The 19459-nt window shown below is 35.1% G+C and overlaps 1 protein-coding gene across 2 annotated transcripts; it reads left to right on the top strand.

Annotated features, from left to right (window-relative positions):
* The first annotated feature begins 11169 nt into the window (after window positions 1–11169).
* On the top strand, window positions 11170–15316 carry LOC107655454 (tripartite motif-containing protein 16-like). 2 transcript variants are annotated; one of them, XM_016442944.1, is made up of 5 exons: window positions 11170–11304; window positions 11548–11743; window positions 11969–12031; window positions 14318–14365; window positions 14593–15316. In XM_016442944.1, exons 2-5 carry the CDS (start codon window positions 11575–11577, stop codon window positions 15102–15104), a joined length of 792 nt encoding a protein of 263 aa, XP_016298430.1. In that variant the 5' UTR covers window positions 11170–11304; window positions 11548–11574; the 3' UTR covers window positions 15105–15316. The 2 variants fall into 2 exon arrangements, with proteins under 2 accessions (XP_016298430.1, XP_016298429.1); XM_016442943.1 differs by lacking the exon at window positions 11170–11304 and adding an exon at window positions 11333–11405.
* The last annotated feature ends 4143 nt before the right edge of the window (window positions 15317–19459 follow it).

Genomic DNA, 19459 nt, shown 5'->3' with positions numbered 1-19459 from the left:
CACAAAGACTAGTCACTAGTCAGGTGGCCACACAGCATTTGACCACTGGATTTACAAAAAATCATTTGAGGTTTAAGAAGTGTTTCAACATTGCATCAACTACTGATGAACACATATATTTTTATTTGAATTATCACTCAGTGGATTATTTAACCATGTGTTATGTCTTTGGAATTGTCTTTCAAACACATTAAAATGCACAAATTCACGTCATTTCTTATGTAATGCAGACATTCCCAAGCTTTTTTGTTATCTGAACGTCTTTCACCTAATATATTTACTTGAAGTACCCCTTTTTAAAATAAATATTTTAATAATAAAATCACATTTGAATGTTCATGATTCTCTGATGTTGGTTAATGATCACATGACATGCAGGTAAACAAATAAAATAATTAATACGAACGAACCATGAATAGTACATTTATTACAGTATTTATTAATCTTGGTTAATGTTAGCTAATGAAAATACAGTCGTTCATTGTTGGTTCATGTTAATTCACTGTGCATTAACTGATGTTAACAAGCACAGCTTTTGATTTTAATTTTTGATAATGCATTAGTAAATGCTGGAATTAACATTAGCTAAGATTAATAAATTCTGTAGAAGTATTGTGCATTCTTAGTTCATGTTAACTAAAGTAGTTAACTAATTTTAACTAATGAACCTTATTGTAAAGTGTTACCGATTATCCTATTTAAATCAATGTGATAAACAAGTTTGGTCAAAAGTAATCTAAAAGTAATCAAAAAGTAGTCTGATTATATTACTTAAAATGTGAAATGTAATGGATGACGTTAATGACTACAATTTTTGTCATGTAATTTGGAATCAGTAACGGATTACAATGTAAGTAATCTAGCTCTGCATATAAGCAAACAACCAAATAAATAAACCTTATGAAAGAGCTCATAACTGTTCCCCTAAAACAGTTCACACTTCAACCCCCCCAGTGTTCGAACCAAACTACGCCCTTGCCTGACTGTATATAGATATATACGGATCCATTCAGAACTATTAAACAGAGCAAAACACAAATTAAAAAAGCAAATAAAAAGATTCTGACTTTGTCAAATGTGGTGATCTGAAGGCAGCTCAACATGACCAGTGAACAGTTCCTCTGTTAGAGGGAGTTTTGATGCCCGTATGTATATAAACAGCTCTGACCGCAGCAAACTCCTATAAAAACACGCTTCTTCAGCGAGTGTCCATTAGAAAACACATGCCAGACATGCAACCATACTGAAATGTGCTCATGCAAAAAGCTATCAGAGAGACATGTGCATTTATGTGTTCGTTTGCACATTAATAATAATGGACTCGCGCATCTAATAGTGTATGACTCCTGTATGTCACTGTAATCGTCTTTACCTCCATTACAATCGTCATCCATCAAAACTTTACTGGTGAGAGACTGGTTGCTATATTCTGCCCATACAGACTAGTCCTGACTTCATATTTCTTAATAATAGAGGTATGTTTGTTCCCACCAATCGCTGCACAAGTTAAGGTTACGTATGATGACAAAAACATGTTAGTGCTCGCCCTTCCGGAACTCATAGAGATTACATTGCAGTGCCTGCAGTTCGAAAAAAAAAAACTTTTTATGGAAGTCTATGAGAACAGTCAAGAGCGATTCTCGGCCAGAGTGAAATCGGCCAAAAAGGGGCGATACTCCCCAGAACATGACTCTACACTGCTTGGACGATATATCCAGAGGATACATATAGGAATACCTCCCTTTCCCACTTTGGTGGTGCGTCGCCCTATCGCCCTAATGAAGAAACCTCCCCTGGGGGGCGAGGGGCTGGACATGCTGGAGGAGAGTGTCCTCTTGGAGAAGAGGATGAGCGATGTGCTATGAAGAGCTGGCCAAGGAGCTCTTCAAATCAGTGCTGCTGAGGAGTCGGTCCAAGGTCAAAATGTCTGTACCAGGAATTCTTGGAAAGTGTTTTTTGATCATTTACAAATAGACTGTCCACTTCCAGTTTTCATACAGAAAGAATGCTCTGTTTTATGTGCAGATTGCCTAGAGGAGAGCGACTTCTACATAATAGTTTTTATGGCAAGCTGACCGCCTACCTGTCTTCCAAAACATAACAAACGAGGAGCTAGAGGGGGCGAGAGACAACCTCCCAGGGGATGCCTACTTGATAAACCTGACTGTTTTCCTCTCTTTTGCAGCTCACAGCAACACATTTTGCTGATTGCTCACCGTTTGTGTTTTACCGGTAGATTTCCTTGTACAAGATGAACCTGGTTTTCAGGCAGCTCAGATGACCCTCAAACCAAAAGAGTTCTAATGGTGCCAGGACTTCAGAGGAAGCAGGAAAGGCCGACCAGCTTCACCTTTGCCTCCAGTCCCAATCCTGTCGAAGAATATAAATAACTATTTCCAAGAGACCTGGAAGTCAATGGACTTACCTGAATGTCTGACATTTACCAGCATCAGTAACCCACGTAAATGGACAACCACCCAAGTTTCAGTGATATTTTGTGGGATTGTGACAATTTGTGTACTGTTGCTTCACCTTTCCTCTCTTTTTTGGTGAGGGACATCCACAATCCTGAAAATCTCTCAATTCATGTGCCACAACACCTCAACAGCTGAGCTTCCAAGTCACCAACCTCAGTCTAAGGCAGTGGTCACCAAACTTTTTAGGCCCAAGATCCCTGACCTCGGCCTTTATGAACGGGGATCTTCCAGTAAAATTCGCATTCCAGGGACTAAATATCACGTTATTGGGGTCGCTTCAACCCGCGGACATGAACAACAACAGCAACAGTGTTGAAGTAACGTTAGCCCAATTCCGCGGGAAAACTGCGGACTTGGCAACACTGCTTATGAACCGACCGCACTATAGCGTTTCCTTGGTTACCGCTGTAAACAAAGCAGAGCCGCGCTTTATACGGAGGAGAAGAAAATGCCATTGCCATCGAAATTGGCATTAATATACATTAATATAGCCCCAGAAATGTAATGCATTTTTGTAGTTATTGTACTGTAATTTTCGGGATCTACTGGGACAGTGATAAAGATCTACCAGTCGATCGCCATCGACGGGTTGGAAGGTATGTGATGGAAGACAGCTATTTTAACCAGCTATTTAAATTTGAAATTTTATTATCCAAAAATTGTCTTGAAAACATAACACCAAATTCCTAGAGTTGTTTATGGTATATATTATTATATTATTTCATTATGAATAATATACATTGGAAGAAAGCTTGGCAATAAATATTTAAAGCAAATATTTACCAGGATTTGTAAAATCCCAGAGTCATAGTTAGATAAATTTTAAAATAGTGATCTATTTGATCTATTTTAAATTGGAGATATATTTTAAAAGTATTCATATCTAACATGCAAATCATACTTTACAGAGTTTACCAGCAGACTCTAGCACTCTGCTGGTAAACTCTGTGGCATCTTATCTCATGGCGCCCTCTTGAGGCTGCATTAGGTCCTAAACTATATGAACACATTGTCATGTGCTATTTTTAGAATTAAATCTAATGAATTTGAATTTTCAAATTCAAATGAATTTTCTTTTCATCTTCAGGATTATATTATAACGTACTGTATATTGTGCATATTAACAATATAAAAAAGGTTCATGAAGATACAAAAAAAAAAATAAAATGACTTAAAATGTGGTACGTCAATATGACCATGAATTTCATTACAACTAAATAATCACAATCCTAAAACATACTAAGTCTACCTATCTATCTATCTATCTACCTATCTATCTATCTATCTATCTACCTACCTATCTATCTATCTATCTATCTATCTATCTATCTATCTATCTATCTACGTACCTATCTATCTATCTATCTATCTATCTATCTATCTACCTATCTATCTATCTATCCCCCTATCTATCTACCTATCTATCTATCTATCTATCTATCTACCTATCTATCTATCTATCTATCTATCTGTATGTATGTAGATAGAATACAAACAAACATACTAAATATATGTAAACATACTACAAATATACATAATAAATATTCTAAAGATATAGTATAGTAATATAGTTTATATATAGAGTCTATAGTTATAGTATGTATGTAGATAGATAGATAGATAGATAGATATTGTTATAGTTACAGTGTATGTGTAGTATGCAGCTATAAAAGAAGCCATCTGCGGTGCCATCTTGGATTGATTCTTCAACATGTCAGGGAAAAAAAACTGAATCACTGAGCTGGAAAAAGAATCACCCGCTCCTAAAAATGACTTATAAACTCAATCAGGTGTACAGTAGCTAATCACCTTCTCAATGGCACACAAAGCCATTTGACTTTCAACTTTGATCAGGTCTGGTCATTTTGATTAGCTCAGCATGAAAATATATGACTACATTATTATTATTATTATTAGTGTTATTTATTGATTTATTTATATTAGGGGCCAAGCCCTGAAGGGTCATAGCCCCTATTGTTTATGTTGATTTTCTTATTATTCTTTGTCCTGAATGGGAGTCAATGGCAGCCCTATCAACCGAATGTGGGAAAATAACTAAATTTGGCACACTTATAGTTTTGGTCCTGAATAGTAATCTGACAAATTTTGGGGTCTCTTGACCCGACTCTATAGCACCACCACCAGTTCAAAAATGGACTTTTCTAAATTAAAATATTATTAAAATAAATTTAAAAATAGAATAGTTGGCAGGTGAGACAGTGACTACACTCATGCCAGCTAGTGTGATGCTACATGCTCAGTCCACCAGTAGACCAGTGCTGCCCAGACCTGTTCCTGGAGATCTACCTGCAGAGTTCAGTTCCAGACATGATCAAACACACCTGAAATGATCAATTGCTCCTGAAGATCTTAATTAGCTGGTTCAGTTGTCTTTGATCAGGGTTGAGATGAACTTTGCAGGAAGGCAGATCTCCAGGAACAGGATTGTGCAGAACAGACTCCCCTGCACTAAACTGTCTCAGGTTTTAGTCTGTTAATACTTTGTTTCAGATGTTTATGGAAGTACCTGTTTCTAGGAGTTTCTTTGGTTGTCCATTGTTTGGGTTTGAGCTGGGTTTATGTGTGTGTGTGTGTGTGTGTGTGTGTGTGTGTGTGTGTGTGTGTGTCTGTGTCTGTGTCTGTCTGTGTCTGTGTGTGTGTGAGTGTGTGAGCCCAAAAACCATAAAAACAAATGTGTGTGTGTGTGTGTGTGTGTGTGTGTGTGTATGTCTGTGTCTGTGTGTGTGTTTGACCATACATCCTCTTTTTCCCAGACATGTACTGGCCAGGATTTCTAAATTCCATAAAATGTCTGGGGTTTGGCTCAGTTTTTCTATTATTTTCATAACTGTAAATCCATCAATTATGGAATGAGTTTAAATCTACAGATTGTTTCAAAGCAGCTTGACAGTGATAAACAATAAAATAATGATTCAGTGATGCAAACAGAATTCAGTTCTGCTGTAAAGCAGCTCTAAAAAGACAATAGTAAACAGTCATTATTCAGGTGAAATCAGGTCATTGTTGATTCAGTTTGGTTCAAAAAATGTGTAAAGTCCATCAATTTTGGAGTGATTTTAATTAATCTGTAAAGCAGCTGTGGAGAAAACAGTGATGTCATCATCAGCTCAGTTCAGTTCTCATCCAACAGTGTCTGTACAGTGAAGTCAATAATATTGGCAAATATCAAGTGTCCACAACTAAGCAAACCAAAAGGCGACAATGGCAAGCTAAATATAACTAAATTAAATTACTGTTACTCAACCTGTAAAAACCCATTTCATTGTAATATTGTCTCAATGGCAGCTAAGAAACTTTTTAGAGAAGCTGTATATTCCAGAGGATGGAAGCCTGTTGTTTGTCCTTGATTGATTGGCATCTACCTGGATAAGCCTCCAGCTGCAGAATTCACTATTATCCTGTGTGCATTTATTATATTTTATTTTTTTAGTTATGTCATGCATCAATATATTTTTCTCTTGTCTGATTTGCATGTTATTTTACTGATGCATATCATGTGTTATGTTTTATCATGTTATATGTTGCTGATGAATGAAGTGTAGCTTCATTCATCAGCAATTTTATTAAAAGTTGAACTACTTTTAACCTGACACAATGTTTTAACTTTGTCTAGAGCATGTAGAAAAACAGAAAATCAGCACAGTGCAATGTAAAATGTAATTCTGTATGATCGGCCCCTAACTGTACTGTATGTAGGGATAGAAACTTGATTTGGGCAAACAATCCAAAATAAGTCTCCGGCAATGAAATGAGATCCACAACTTTTGAATCATCAAAAAATCTAAAGAGTTTTGTGTGTGAAGAGTGGCATTGCATTCATTTACACACGAGCAGCTCAAGAGCCAGTGTTTTCAGTGTCTCTGAGTGTTTGGTTTGCTGTAAATGCTGCTCCACATGAACACTATCACTGCAAGTGCTTATCCTCATTCAAACACAGCTGGTGTTCAGTTCTATTAGCATTAAAAACAACATACAAATGAATTTCCAAAGCATTTCCAGCTTCAGACCGTGGAAACGTGCTAAACATTAAACAACAATAATACAAAATTTAGTTAAAACAATACATATTCTTATGTATAATAATTAAAACAATCAAAGGGCAGACAAGGGAGAATAAAAATAAATATTCTCCTGCAGATGTTATTCCTGCTTTCCTGAAGTTTTGTATGAAGTTTGAACTTGAATTTCTGATTGTTGTCTAATGTGTCTTGTTTCCAGTTTAGAAACTAGAGTATGTATTTATCTCACTATCTTTAAGTTTTGAAAGTTACTCATTTACTCTCTTGAATATTTTCATTCTTGTCTGGTGTTTCTTGAATCCTCTCACTGAGTTATGGATTATTGTACTGTTTATTTTGACTCATGTTATAATGAATGAGTGATGAATGAATAGCTACACATGGACAAATGACTGGCATTACATTTGGAGTGGACAAAAACATTACATTTGTTTCCATTGTGTGGACAAAAACATTTCTCAAAATATCTTCTTTTATGTTCCACAGAAGAAAGTCACACTGTTTTGGAATGACTTGAGAGGAGTAAAGTGATGACAGAATGTTTATTTTTCCCTTTAACTTGAAATGATTTTGTTTGTTTGTTAGTTTTTGTGTTCAGTAATATGATAACACTCACTGTAGTTTCTGCAGTTTACAGTGTGGATCCTCCAGTAGAGCAGAGAGCAGCTTCACTCCTGAATCTCCTGGTTTATTATAGTTCAGATTCAGTTCTGTCAGGTGTGAGGGGTTTGATCTCAGAGCTGAACTCAGAGCAGCACAGCCTTTCTCTTCAATACTGCAGAAACTCAGCCTGCAGAGAGAAAGTGAAAAACAGGTAAACTCATTAATTAATAGTCATGTGTTATAAAGGTTTGTTATTGAAACAATGTAACACTATTCATCTCCATCTCTTCAATAAAGCTGTGTCAGATTTGAAATGTATGTTTTCTTTTATAAAGTGTTGGTTATTCTATTGAATGATTTATCAGTCAAATACTGTGTGCATCTCTAATGAATACTCACACCAATCTCAATGACACTGTATTCATCCTGACATTTACGACTGCAGTTAACATGTCACTTGATTCTGCTCTTTTGTGTCCCAGGACTCTTATTTTGATATTATTAAGGACTCTCAGTTTGAGTTTCCATTTCCTGTGTTTATTCCTGTTTCCTTGGTTACTCATTATGCTCACCTAATTGCAATCACCTGTTCACTATATATGCCCCATCTCTTTCATTCAATTGACAGTTCACGCTTTAATGATAGCCTGTGTTTACTGATGGAAAGTTTTAAATCTTCTTCCTGTTGTTTTTCATCCACTCGTATATTATCTTTTTTTGTTCCTTTAGATCTAGATTTGGGAAGTGATTAATAAAAGGAAATCTATCTGCTCAGTAACAGAGGGATGGATGCTTGCTAGAGCTATGAATAGTAGAGGACGATCGATAGTGGATTTTACCGATAACGATAGCTAGGTTGGACCACACTGGCCGATACCGATTAATCAACCGATAGTTTTTCAAATGGATACTGAACAAAAATTAAAATAGTGCTTTACTATTAAAAAAAAGTACTCAACATACTTTGTACATGAATAAAAATATTAATATTAAATATTAACAAAATTTAAAAAAAAAAAATTCTTAGTTTCTGCATGTTCTAATGAGTGATATTGTTTCAAATCAAGAAACAGGTTTGGGTTGCCTGATAATATTAATAATAATAATAATATCACTTTTTTGTCTCTTAGAAATGCACATTTGATAGTAGCTTGAGTTAGGATGCGGAGGTACATTTTTGTTCATTATCAAAATCAGTAACATCTGTAAAAATTGTAGCAACCTCAGTTTTATACGGTTAAATTTATTCTGACCAAGGATTTATTTTTATTTTTTATTAATTAAGCATTGGTCTCCTATAGTAGCATACATTTAAATCATGATAAACACAGTTAAAACCACACATATAGGTAGCACCTCAATACCACGGTAAAAATATAACTATGAAAAACAGTAGTCTAAAAACATTCAGTATAAATGCACACATGCTATAGCTTAATCACAAATACATACTATAATTACATACCATTACTTTAGTTACTGACAATAAACAGGCAGATTCATAATTAAAATGTTTTAATTTCATTTAAATTGTTTAAATGTAGGTTATCAAGTATAGAAATGTGAATATTGCCATGTGGGAATTTTACTGAGATGATAATGAAAACAATGACAAGGCATGATTGATTGATGCCTTATGACTATGCTGATGATTTATTGCATTTTTTCATCTGTGCTGTGTTGCCTCACTTTGGTCAGTTATTTCCACTGGCAAGGAAGGACTTCAAGAATGAAACAAACTGAAGAAACTCTCTAAAAACTCTCAAATAAACTACAGCTGATATAAAAAAAAATGTGAAAAAGATTTGTACATGTGCTCAAACATCTTCATATACGAGTTTCATGCAGGCATTTCCAATCTGCAAGAGAAACAATCAAAATAGCTAGCACACACGCAAAAGTCTAAGCTCTTTAAACAAAGAAAACAAATAGCATAATGTTACATGCAGATGTTACTACTTGCATCTACCTGACGGTCAAAAAGTACATTTATAGACATTTATAGACTTTAATATGACTATAGATATTTATATATATTAACATATTAAAATTAATTGACATCGACTCTTAGCTAATCATTTAACTATTTAAACAGAAAACTTACTGCGGCACCACCAGTCGGACGGCGGGTGTGCTACAGTTGCACGATTGCTGAACAAGAATAACTTTAGCGATTATTTAACATACCTCTTATTCGTGTCGCTTCTGTTCTGATGGCTCATACTGTACAGCATACTGTACACCCCTACTGGACGCATCAGGAACAACAGGGCCGTGAAACTGTCTGGGCACAACTGTGTAATAAACGTATTGGCTTGAAATGAACGCGGCTATAAAATGTGTGTAAATCAATTCTTTGGTCATAATAGGCAGGAGGGGCAATATTGTTATTCTAAAACTGGAAAGTGGCTGGGTTTAACAGGGCACAGGGCAGCCCTTACGAAAATTAACCATGGTTTTACTAGAGTAAAAGTGTAGTAATCATGGTTTTTGGCGTATTTATTACATTTTTTTGCTACATAACCACAGTTTTGCTACAAATACCATGGTTAAACTATGGTTAGTATAGCAAAATCAGGGTTAATTTGTGGTTACCATGGTTTTTATTATAGTAACCATGTTTTTTTTGGTTTTATTTGTAGTAAAACCATGGTTTTTAGGTTTTATTTGTAGTAAAACCAGGTACAACATGAGCTACAGTATTTACTGTAAATGAGCATGTAAGCCAACGTCCCTTGTGATAATTTCATGTGACGGCATGTCTGAATGAAGGCTTGCAGGAACAACAATCTTCTCACCACCATCTCACAGATTAATCCACGCAGGTGAGAAAGCTCATTCCAGGGGATCCAGGGGACATTTTCCTCTCTTTTCCTCAGACAGACCTCTTTTTATATGACTCCTTTTAATGCCTGGAAATGTATGTCCTTTTTTTTCCAGCTCTGATTTCTTCAACTTTGAGTCACTGACAGGAAGACTGAATATTGAATGTCTATACCTTCACTAAGGCTTGTATCCTTGTCAGATAGTGACTTTCTGCACAGTGTGACTGTGACAGGAACGTCCTTGCCTGGCTGAGGTATATACGGTGAAGTTGTAGAGTTCATATCATAACTCTCATTTTATGGTGTAATATGTTACCATAGGATTTTAAAAATCCTGAAGATACCCTGATTTTATAATAAATGTATTATTATTTAATCACGCTATTTCAGTAAAATGAGATTTTAAACTTATTGGTACACAGAATTTTTTTTAAATCTGCTCATATTTGCTATTGTGATAAATGTGTTATTAATAGCCAGTTTGTGTCATGTAAATGTGATTTGTCTTTAAATGGAATGTTTTTACTTACCCACATACCCATTTAAGAAATAATCAGTATCGATATCAATATTGTTTAAATTGTAACAAAAAATATCGATATCATATTGAACTTCTTGTACTTACAGAGATCATCTCGTAACTGTTTGCATAATTACAGTCCTTCTTAACAAGCTCAAAACGCTCATGATCTCATGGAATTATAATGTGCAAATAACACATTTGCTTTGGGCTCAACATAATACGATCTTTGCTTCGTCTGCAGTCAGTGACCATGTATTAAAAATGGCTCTTCAAACCTACATTTTCATTCTTTTTTTTTTTTTTAGAACATTATCTCTGTGTGCTGTTTGAACTTGCACCGTGCTTCAGGCAGACTGGCTGCTTCCCAGTTCATTGCTGGCGTTTGAACTCCTGCAACATCCATCCTTGTTCATAAAGTCCATTTACACTGACACCATGTCATGTTTGGGTTGTTATTATGAGGCGTACGAAGATTACCTGGATACAAGTATACTTTATAATTAAACATGTGAGTTTATTAACCTTGTTAAGCTACACATCTCTTCAGCAGCAGGCACATTACTGAACACCCATGTTTTTTGCATAATACATATTGACAGGTGTTACTGAGCAATGAGAAGAAAACACACACTGCCTCTAACATCTGATTTGGCTTACAAGTCACAACACAAAACTCTCTCATGCCACTTGGAAAACCAGTTTCATTTGTCTTCCTGTAATTTTCTGGTTTAGCTTAAAGTAAAGCTTTCCCAAGGATAAGTTTCAGGGCTTTTTTTTTTTTTTTCCAGACGCAAGTACAGAACAAGAAATGTATACAAACGTCCTAATTTTTCATGGTAAGTTAGTAAATACACAGTTCACTATCAGGGCTTTTTTTTTTTTTTTCCAGGCGCAAGTACAGAACAAGAAATGTATACAAACGTCCTAATTTTTCATGGTAAGTTAGTAAATACACAGTTCACTAAGAATGTATCACAATTTATTTTCTTTTTGCTCATTAATAAACAATTATTTAACCGTTTCAAAGTACATACAGCTGTTAAACACAAATCAAATGACTGTTCTACTTATTCTTGCAGGAGTGAATCAGTGAAAGACGATGGCGTATGTTTCAGAGCGGCTTCTGGCCGCTGGAGAAGGCAGATGCTCCTGACACAGTGGATCTGCTGATGAAGCGCTTTGGACCAGAAGAAGCTGAGATGATCACGGTGGACATCCTGCGGAAGATGAACCATAACTATCTGGCTAAAGAGTTAGAGAACAAACAAAAGCAAGGTAACAGTTTCAAGTGAAACTTAAGTTAAACGTAGCATTTAAAAAAATTAAATAAAAGTGAAACTAAAAAGTTTATTTTTTTAATTTATTTGAAATATGAAAAAGGCCCTGTAAAATTATTTTAATATAATTAATGGTTTACAGAAGTTTTCCCCTTTGCTTTGCTGATGTGTTTACGTGGTTTAATGTCACTGTATCGTTCTGATCTGTTTCTCTCTCACACAGTTCAGGCTGAGAACAGCATTGAGGATCCTGTGCTTGTTGGACCCGAATCAAAACTGATGAGGGGTAAATATTGATCACTGTCTGTACAGAGAAACCCAAATTTTGAGTTAGTTCTTACAGATGTGGCCTTTAAGAATGCACATTTTTTCACAAAGCATCATGCAATTTGTCAAGTGTGATCATGGTGATTCCCACATTAGGTTTGTTGTGCAGATGCTTTTTAACAATTCCAGTCATTAATGTTTAGTCTTGAATCAATCTTTAAATACTCATAGGTTTATAGATTATTACATTATAGGCTTATTACACATTGAATTAACATAATTTTCTGATAGTGTCTGATAAATTAACTGCACGTTTAATGTTGAGAAAACAACATTACAAGAAAAAATAGCATATTCACAATATAATGTGCCTAAGAAATAATAATTGACACCAATTATGCTATTATTAGTAATACTAACAATTTAGTAAAAAGTACTAGGAAAATCAGTTTTTATACAGTCTGGAATTGCAGTTATTCAAGTATATTTGAAATTTTTTTTAAGTGAGTATTTTTAAATAACATTTACTCACTATATAGGTTTGTAACATTATACTTTTAACTATTAACAAGTTATTCACAGTCATTCTTAGAAATGCAATACAGCCATTTATGTATCAAGGTATTTTACTATTATAATCATATATTTGCCTGTGTGTATAGCCTGCATGAGAATGGAATGTGCATACATATGGTGAAGTTGCACGTCCTATTTTGACATTAGACAAAATATACGATGAGGCCTCTTCCTTTCACAAAACATAAATTGAGGCCTCCTGTCTGCTACGACTATATATGAAATGTATAGAACACACCTTGAGGAAAAACTGTGTAAAAGAGTGTGCAGACACAGACTATTTAGATTCTCTGCAGAGTCTCTCAGCTTCATTATCTCTGATAATAAAGTCTCTCTTCTGGTGTCAAAACCTCAAGACCTCAAGTGATTTCTCACAAAAGTGGCAGAAGCCACCACAATCAGCAGTTCTTTACAGGCACAATAAGAAATGCAACATAACATAATTGATAATATAATAAAGACAAAGTCAAAGTTGTGAGATGTACATTGTCAAGTTGCAATTGCAAAGTTGTCACTAAAGTCACAAGCCAAAATATAATAATAAATACACTGTAAAAAAAAAACAATCTCTGACATTTACAGTAAAATACCAGCAGCTGTAAGCATTTTTAGTCTTTTACTGTTAAAATCACAATCATTTTTTACAGTGTATAATAATAATAATAATAATAATAAAAGACAATTGTGAGTTTTAGGCACCTAGAACATTTTGTTGTTTGTAAAGAGTCAATATATCAAAAGAAAGAACAGGGCCCCTGCTTTTATTCCTTAAATACCTTGGGTCTTTAGTGACCAGGGACGTTATTCACTACTCTATTGATTATAAACAATATAACCAGGAAAAAAAATGTAAGAGAGTGTCTGTTTTCCAATTAAATATTTGTAAAAAGTGTATAGAGTCGCTAGCAACACAAGGTATGTAATAGTGTAAGTATATTTTTCCTATGCAACAATAATTAAATATCCGATGACTCAATTAAGTGCACTTCACCTTTATTCCTCAAGGTGGCGATGTTTGATACACAATGATGAAGTGATTGAACTGGCTTAAATGGCTTTTTTTCTACAGTTACTGTACGCAATCAAATATAATTGTCACTGTCATTTGATGGTGGATGTGGTGAATAATCTGCCAGCGATCAAAATATTGATTTTGAAGACACTGAAAATGATAGTTTTGAGGATATGGTTGAGATTGTGAATATGATCCAGATGCTGAATGTACTGGGGATACGTTCTGACGATGACAGTGATGCTAAAATCATCTGCTCAAATTGAACCCTTCCAAGGTTCCAAAGATAATGAAATATGCTTTATTTTATTCTTTTGTCATTTTTATTTTATTCTCGTGCATGTTATGTGCAGGGCTCCGTGCATATAATACAACTGCTCATGCATAAAAGTAATCCATACAACTTCAGTGGTTTAACCCAAGTCTTCTGAAGCAATGGGATTTGTATGATGGACAGAATGACATCGGAGTAATATTCTCTCATATTAAATCAAATCTTTAATCAGTTCATGCATACATTCATGGTTTGGGCTCCGTAAACAGTAGAGACAAAATATCTTTTCTCTGTTGGAGAATTTTTACAAAGACAAGCTCAAAAAGATCTCATCATGTGCTTTCATAAATGAGATATTCATGTAGAACATCGTATTAGAATGGATGCAGGGATCATTTTCTCTTGCCATGCGAATCACACTGTTCATGTCTTGATTTCCACAGTCACATTAACCAACATTGTTCCCAGGATCAGGACCGACTTCTTACAATGTAAGTCAGAAAGAAAACAAGCAGTAAATCTCACTTTGTTGTGTTCTTGTTCTGCCTGTACAAGGTTAAAGAAAACATGACAGAAGAGTTTTAATTGATGCAGTAAATGATGATTTGCTTAGGATACCTGGTAATCTGATGATACACTGAACATGAAGAGTTCAGCTGCATGAAATGGTCAAACAGATTCATAATTCCTGATTCTGATGTGTTTTTATCTCTATCAGATTTCCATCAGCTCACTCTGGATCCAAACACAGTGAATAAACGCCTCTGGCTGTCTGAAAGCAACAGAGTGATTACATTCACTGACACAGAGCAGCTGTATCCTGATCATCCAGACAGATTTCATGTTTGGGAGCAGGTGCTGTGTAGAGAGTGTGTGTGTGGACGCTGTTACTGTGAGATTGAGTGGAGTGGACGTGTGTATATATCAGTCTCATATAAGAGCATCAACAGGAAGGGAGGTGTTGAGTGTGTGTTTGGACGTAATGATCAGTCCTGGAGTTTGTACTGCTCTTCCTCCAGTTACTCATTCAGACATAGTAACATAGAGACTGATCTCCATGTAAAGCCCATCAGCAGGAGAATAGGAGTGTATGTGGATCACAGTGCAGGAACTCTGTCCTTCTACAGTGTCTCTCACACAATGAGCCTCATCCACACAGTCCAGACCACATTCACTCAGCCGCTCTATCCTGGGTTTACTGTTTATAAAGGATCAGTGAAACTGTGTTGATGAATCAGTATAGATTCTAGAGAGTCTCTTCTTTTTTCTTAATGACATTAATACCGCAGCTGAGCCTCTGTCACTGAAATAACATGTCAGAATTAATGTGTGTAATAAATCCTCATATAGACAAACATTCTTCTCATTATAAGAAGAGTATCTATTGAACCAATCTGCAATAAACAAGACAATTGTCAGTAAACACCTTCAGGAAACCAGTAATGAGCTCTTACACAAAATTGTAACTTTCCAATTCAAGGGTAACACATGTAAACAAAATGAATGAATAAATAAAATTAAATAAATTTTTTTGTTTAATTAAATTTAGCTGTATTTCTGTTCATATTTACACATTTCTTAAGTTTCCTTTTAACCTTATTTACTCCCTCTTATTGTTTCCTTAGTTAATAATTGTTGTCACCTGTTGTCTCTTTCAGTTCGCTTTTTTTGCTCTTGTGTATTTATACACGATTGTTCAGTTCTTTGTTGGTTCAATGTTAAATATGATTACATTTTCTGTGTAGTCTTGTGAATATTCTCGGTGTTGATTAAAATATTCTTCGTGATATATCATGCAACTTTTCAGTAACATTTACATGACAGATGGACCGACTTGAATCTTAAACAAGAGAGACTGTTACTTGCAGAACAGCCGGACACTGGCTTTATACAATGAGTTTTGCTGAGATCATTAGAGATTCAGACACCTCATCTGGAGCGGGATGGAAAGACAGCCTTGACCAGATGTTGCTGTTGGGGGAGGATCACTGTCCCTTTGCTGAGTTTGCAGATTATACCCTATGGTTGTGTGGATTCTCCCTTATCATGGGAGTCATCGAGGACAGCAACACCTTCTCTGACTCCTTGGCCCATTTTCCATCTCCAGCAGCCATCTCTCTGCCCACTCCAGACGGGACTCATCATCCCTGTCTGGAGTGTCCTAGAGAGCACGAGAGATCTTCCATTGTGAACCTGAGTTCAACACCTGAGCCAATGCCCACCACGGACCACGAGCGAGAGCCGCCTCTAACCACAGAGTCAGAGCCAACCACTGGGTCCATCCTGGAGTCTGCACCGTGAGGGCAGTCCTCTCCTGAGCAGGTTGAGACGCACTGGCTCATCTATTTTCTAAGAGTTTCAACATCTGGAAAAGATCCGGGCAGCAATGGCAAAAAAATAAAATAAAAAAAACTCTCCAAAACAACATTTCCTCACTAAAGCTCTCATCTTTGACAAAGTCCATCATTTATTTTAATTATTATATTGAATTTATGACTGAACAATGGCTTGTTAGATACAGAGAGAGCATGAGCTAATTGAATAGAATATCTTTGTCATTGTACAATACAATACAATACAATACATTGTACAATAAGATTTATTTTGAAACTTCCAAATTGATAGTAAAGCTTAAGAATACAAAAATGATTTAAAATGGCAATATAAAATTATCAGTTATAAAAAGTTTGCAGCAGTGTTAAAATAATGCAAATAGCTCAGATGTGCAATGCAGCAAGGAAAACTTGAAATCGCATCATATGACCCCTTTAAACGCAAAATTGCTTGCTGGAAAACCACTGTATGTAATAAATCTACAGAGATCAATTATTAAGACACATCTTCTTTGAGTTGTTTACCATACCGAGTTTCAGTTTAACTTGCATCCGAGTTCCGTAGTGAATGTAGACATTTAATATTATTTTATGTTTATATGATTCAACTTAAGATTCATGTTGAACATGATGGGATATCAGCCATCTCATGCGCTGCCTGGCCAAAAACTACAGTGAGTCAGGTTTGACTATACAATCACTGAAGAAAAGAGAAACACAAGAACTACAACTGACTTCAGCCACAGCCTTAGATGAAATCAACTGAAATAAAGGAAGTTAAATCTCTCAATATTTCAGAAGAAGATGATTAAACAACTCCAAAAACAATATCACCAACTTCATGGATTACTAACCAGTTAGACTTTATTTCTGGAGTATCTAAAACAGAAGTTCTTTATTGAGAATTAAGTTTAGATTATTATTATTTTTTCTTTCAACTTACCGTTTTGGTGAATAGTGTTTAAATAGCTTTAGTTGCCTCTTGACCGTTGATTTTTTAAACATAAGTTTATTATTGGCTGTTACAATTGTGGTTATAAAGCACATATGTGGTGACAAGGTGCATATGGTAAAATCAATATATACGTCTGAGTCTCTGATTGCATTTTATGTAAATCTGTCGTGCTTTCTATGTTATTGCAGTTCTATGGTATGAAGTGACAATGTGAGAAAACTTTATAAACCACTTTTAGAAATATGGTTCATAAAAAGGTTTAAATTCTGGCACTCATAGACATGAAGAATCAGCATGTGAATCTCAGCAATGGTGACAAAATATTCTGATAATTTTGATATGATTTTTGAACGTCACAAAACAAGGCAGTAAAAAGTCACAACAAAAATAACAAAAATAAAAGCAAATAGTAAGAATAAAAGAAAATACTAAGACAATGCAGCTGAATCATTTATTCATGTCGCAGTGCATGCTGGGATCCATGGATGAGTTATGATTGGTGCACCCAGAATGCAATGCAACATGAATCTGTCTGATGATCGTCACCATTGTTGAGATTCGTATACTGATTCTTGATGTCTGCGTGTATAAATAGTTCAGACGTTCTAAACTGGTGTGCTTTTTTTTTTTCTTTTCTCTTTTTTTTTTTTTTTTTTAAAAGTTACTCATATTATTTTATTAAAACATGGTTGTGTTCAATAACAAACTAAATTACTCATGACGTAAGTGAATCACGATATAAATGACAACTACCTTGTTATCAAAAAATGGTCTATTTAACCTGATCACATTTTCGCTTGTTTTTTTTGCCATAACAAAAGTGTTTCATAAACACGTTACAACAACCAAAAAAATACCAATGTTAAAAAGTCAAGGGTCAAGAGCCCAACTAAAACAAATGCTTATCTCCACAAACGGTGACTTCAAATGTTATTATTTTCAATAAACTAACATCTAAACCTCTGTTATTTCTTAATAAGAAATTTTTAGAAATACAAAAAAAGTCTAACTGGTTAGCAATGTGTGAAGCTGGTGATGTTGTTTGTGGAGATGATTAATCATCTTCTGCTGAGATCTTGAGAGATTTAATGTCTTTTATTTCAGTTGATTTCATCTAAGGCTGTGGCTGAAGTCAGTGGTAGTTCTTGTGTTTCTCTTTTCTTCAGTGATTCTGCTTGTTAACAGCAGCTGTTCATCATTAATGCTCAATCATCACTTAATTAATCACATAATTATCTCATTAACTTTAACACCGCTTCATTGTTACTTTAACACTCTTGTAGAGTGGGACCATATATGCTCCGAGCAGTGTTCATTTAACACTCAGGATTTTACGGTGTACTTTTCTGGATTGCTCCAGGTCTGATTTAATGTATTTTTATATTAAATGAAATGTAAAAAAAAATTCAGTGTGGTACAATTTTTTTCAAGGCACTTCAGTATCTATAACTTTTTATCTTTTTGAGCATTATCAACTCTGGATGATGGATAGTAAAGTGTGTGTTGCACACTGAAGTCAGGAACTGTTACCATTTTAAGTTAGGTAGGTCATTTTCAGTTGTGAGTCCCAAAATGGGGGGTGCAGGTTAACAGGTTAAAAGATATTCTAAACAAATACATTTTTATCTAAGCTTTAAAATGGGAAACTGAATCCAGCTGGCGAATGCGCAAAGGTAAAGAGTTCAATAACTTCGGCGTTGCACAACTAAAAGCCCTGCCACCAAAGGAATTCATCTTCAAGTTTGGAACAGACAATAAGGCTGCAGAAGATGATCTCAAAGAGCGCAAAGGAGTATACAAATGAAGAAGATCTGAAAGATAATTAGGTGCCAAACTGTGAAGAGCTTTGTATGTAAGAAGTAAAATTTTGTAATGTACACGATAACGAACAGGAAGCCAATGCAGCTGGAAAAGAATTGGAGATATATGATCAAAAGTACGTGAGCGCGTACCTAGCTGCTGAATTCTGGATTAGCTGTAATTGATTAAGCTGTTTTTCAGGAATACCAAATAAAAGAGAATTACAGCAATCAATCTGAGATGTAACCAATGCATGGATAAACACTTCAGTACTATGTTGGGAAAGTGAAGAACGAAGCCTGGCAATGTTGGGTAGATGAAAAAATGCAGAACGTGAAAATTTAATAATATGAGGACTATTATGAATAACCAAGGTAAAGGATTGAGTTTTAGATAAAACAGACCAAGAACCCACAAGGAGGGCTTCAGTTTTATTGGTATTTAACTTAAAAAAATGATTAGTCATCCAGATATTAATGTCCTGCAAACATTTAGTG

The sequence above is a fragment of the Sinocyclocheilus anshuiensis genome, unplaced genomic scaffold (genome assembly GCF_001515605.1).
Source record: "Sinocyclocheilus anshuiensis isolate Anshui unplaced genomic scaffold, SAMN03320099.WGS_v1.1 scaffold1385, whole genome shotgun sequence".
In the NCBI taxonomy this organism is placed as follows: Eukaryota; Metazoa; Chordata; class Actinopteri; order Cypriniformes; family Cyprinidae; genus Sinocyclocheilus; species Sinocyclocheilus anshuiensis.
Note: the sequence above shows the minus strand (reverse complement) of the source record. Positions and strands in the feature narration are given on the sequence as shown.

Coding starts and splice junctions, on each gene's coding strand:
- LOC107655454 (XM_016442944.1), top strand. CDS start 11,575: ATGTTTCAGAGCGGCTTCTGGCCGCTGGAGAAGGCAGATGCTCCTGAC. Junction 12,032..14,317: donor CGAATCAAAACTGATGAGGG/GTAAATATTGAT, acceptor TGATTTCCACAG/TCACATTAACCAACATTGTT. Junction 14,366..14,592: donor CAGGACCGACTTCTTACAAT/GTAAGTCAGAAA, acceptor TATCTCTATCAG/ATTTCCATCAGCTCACTCTG.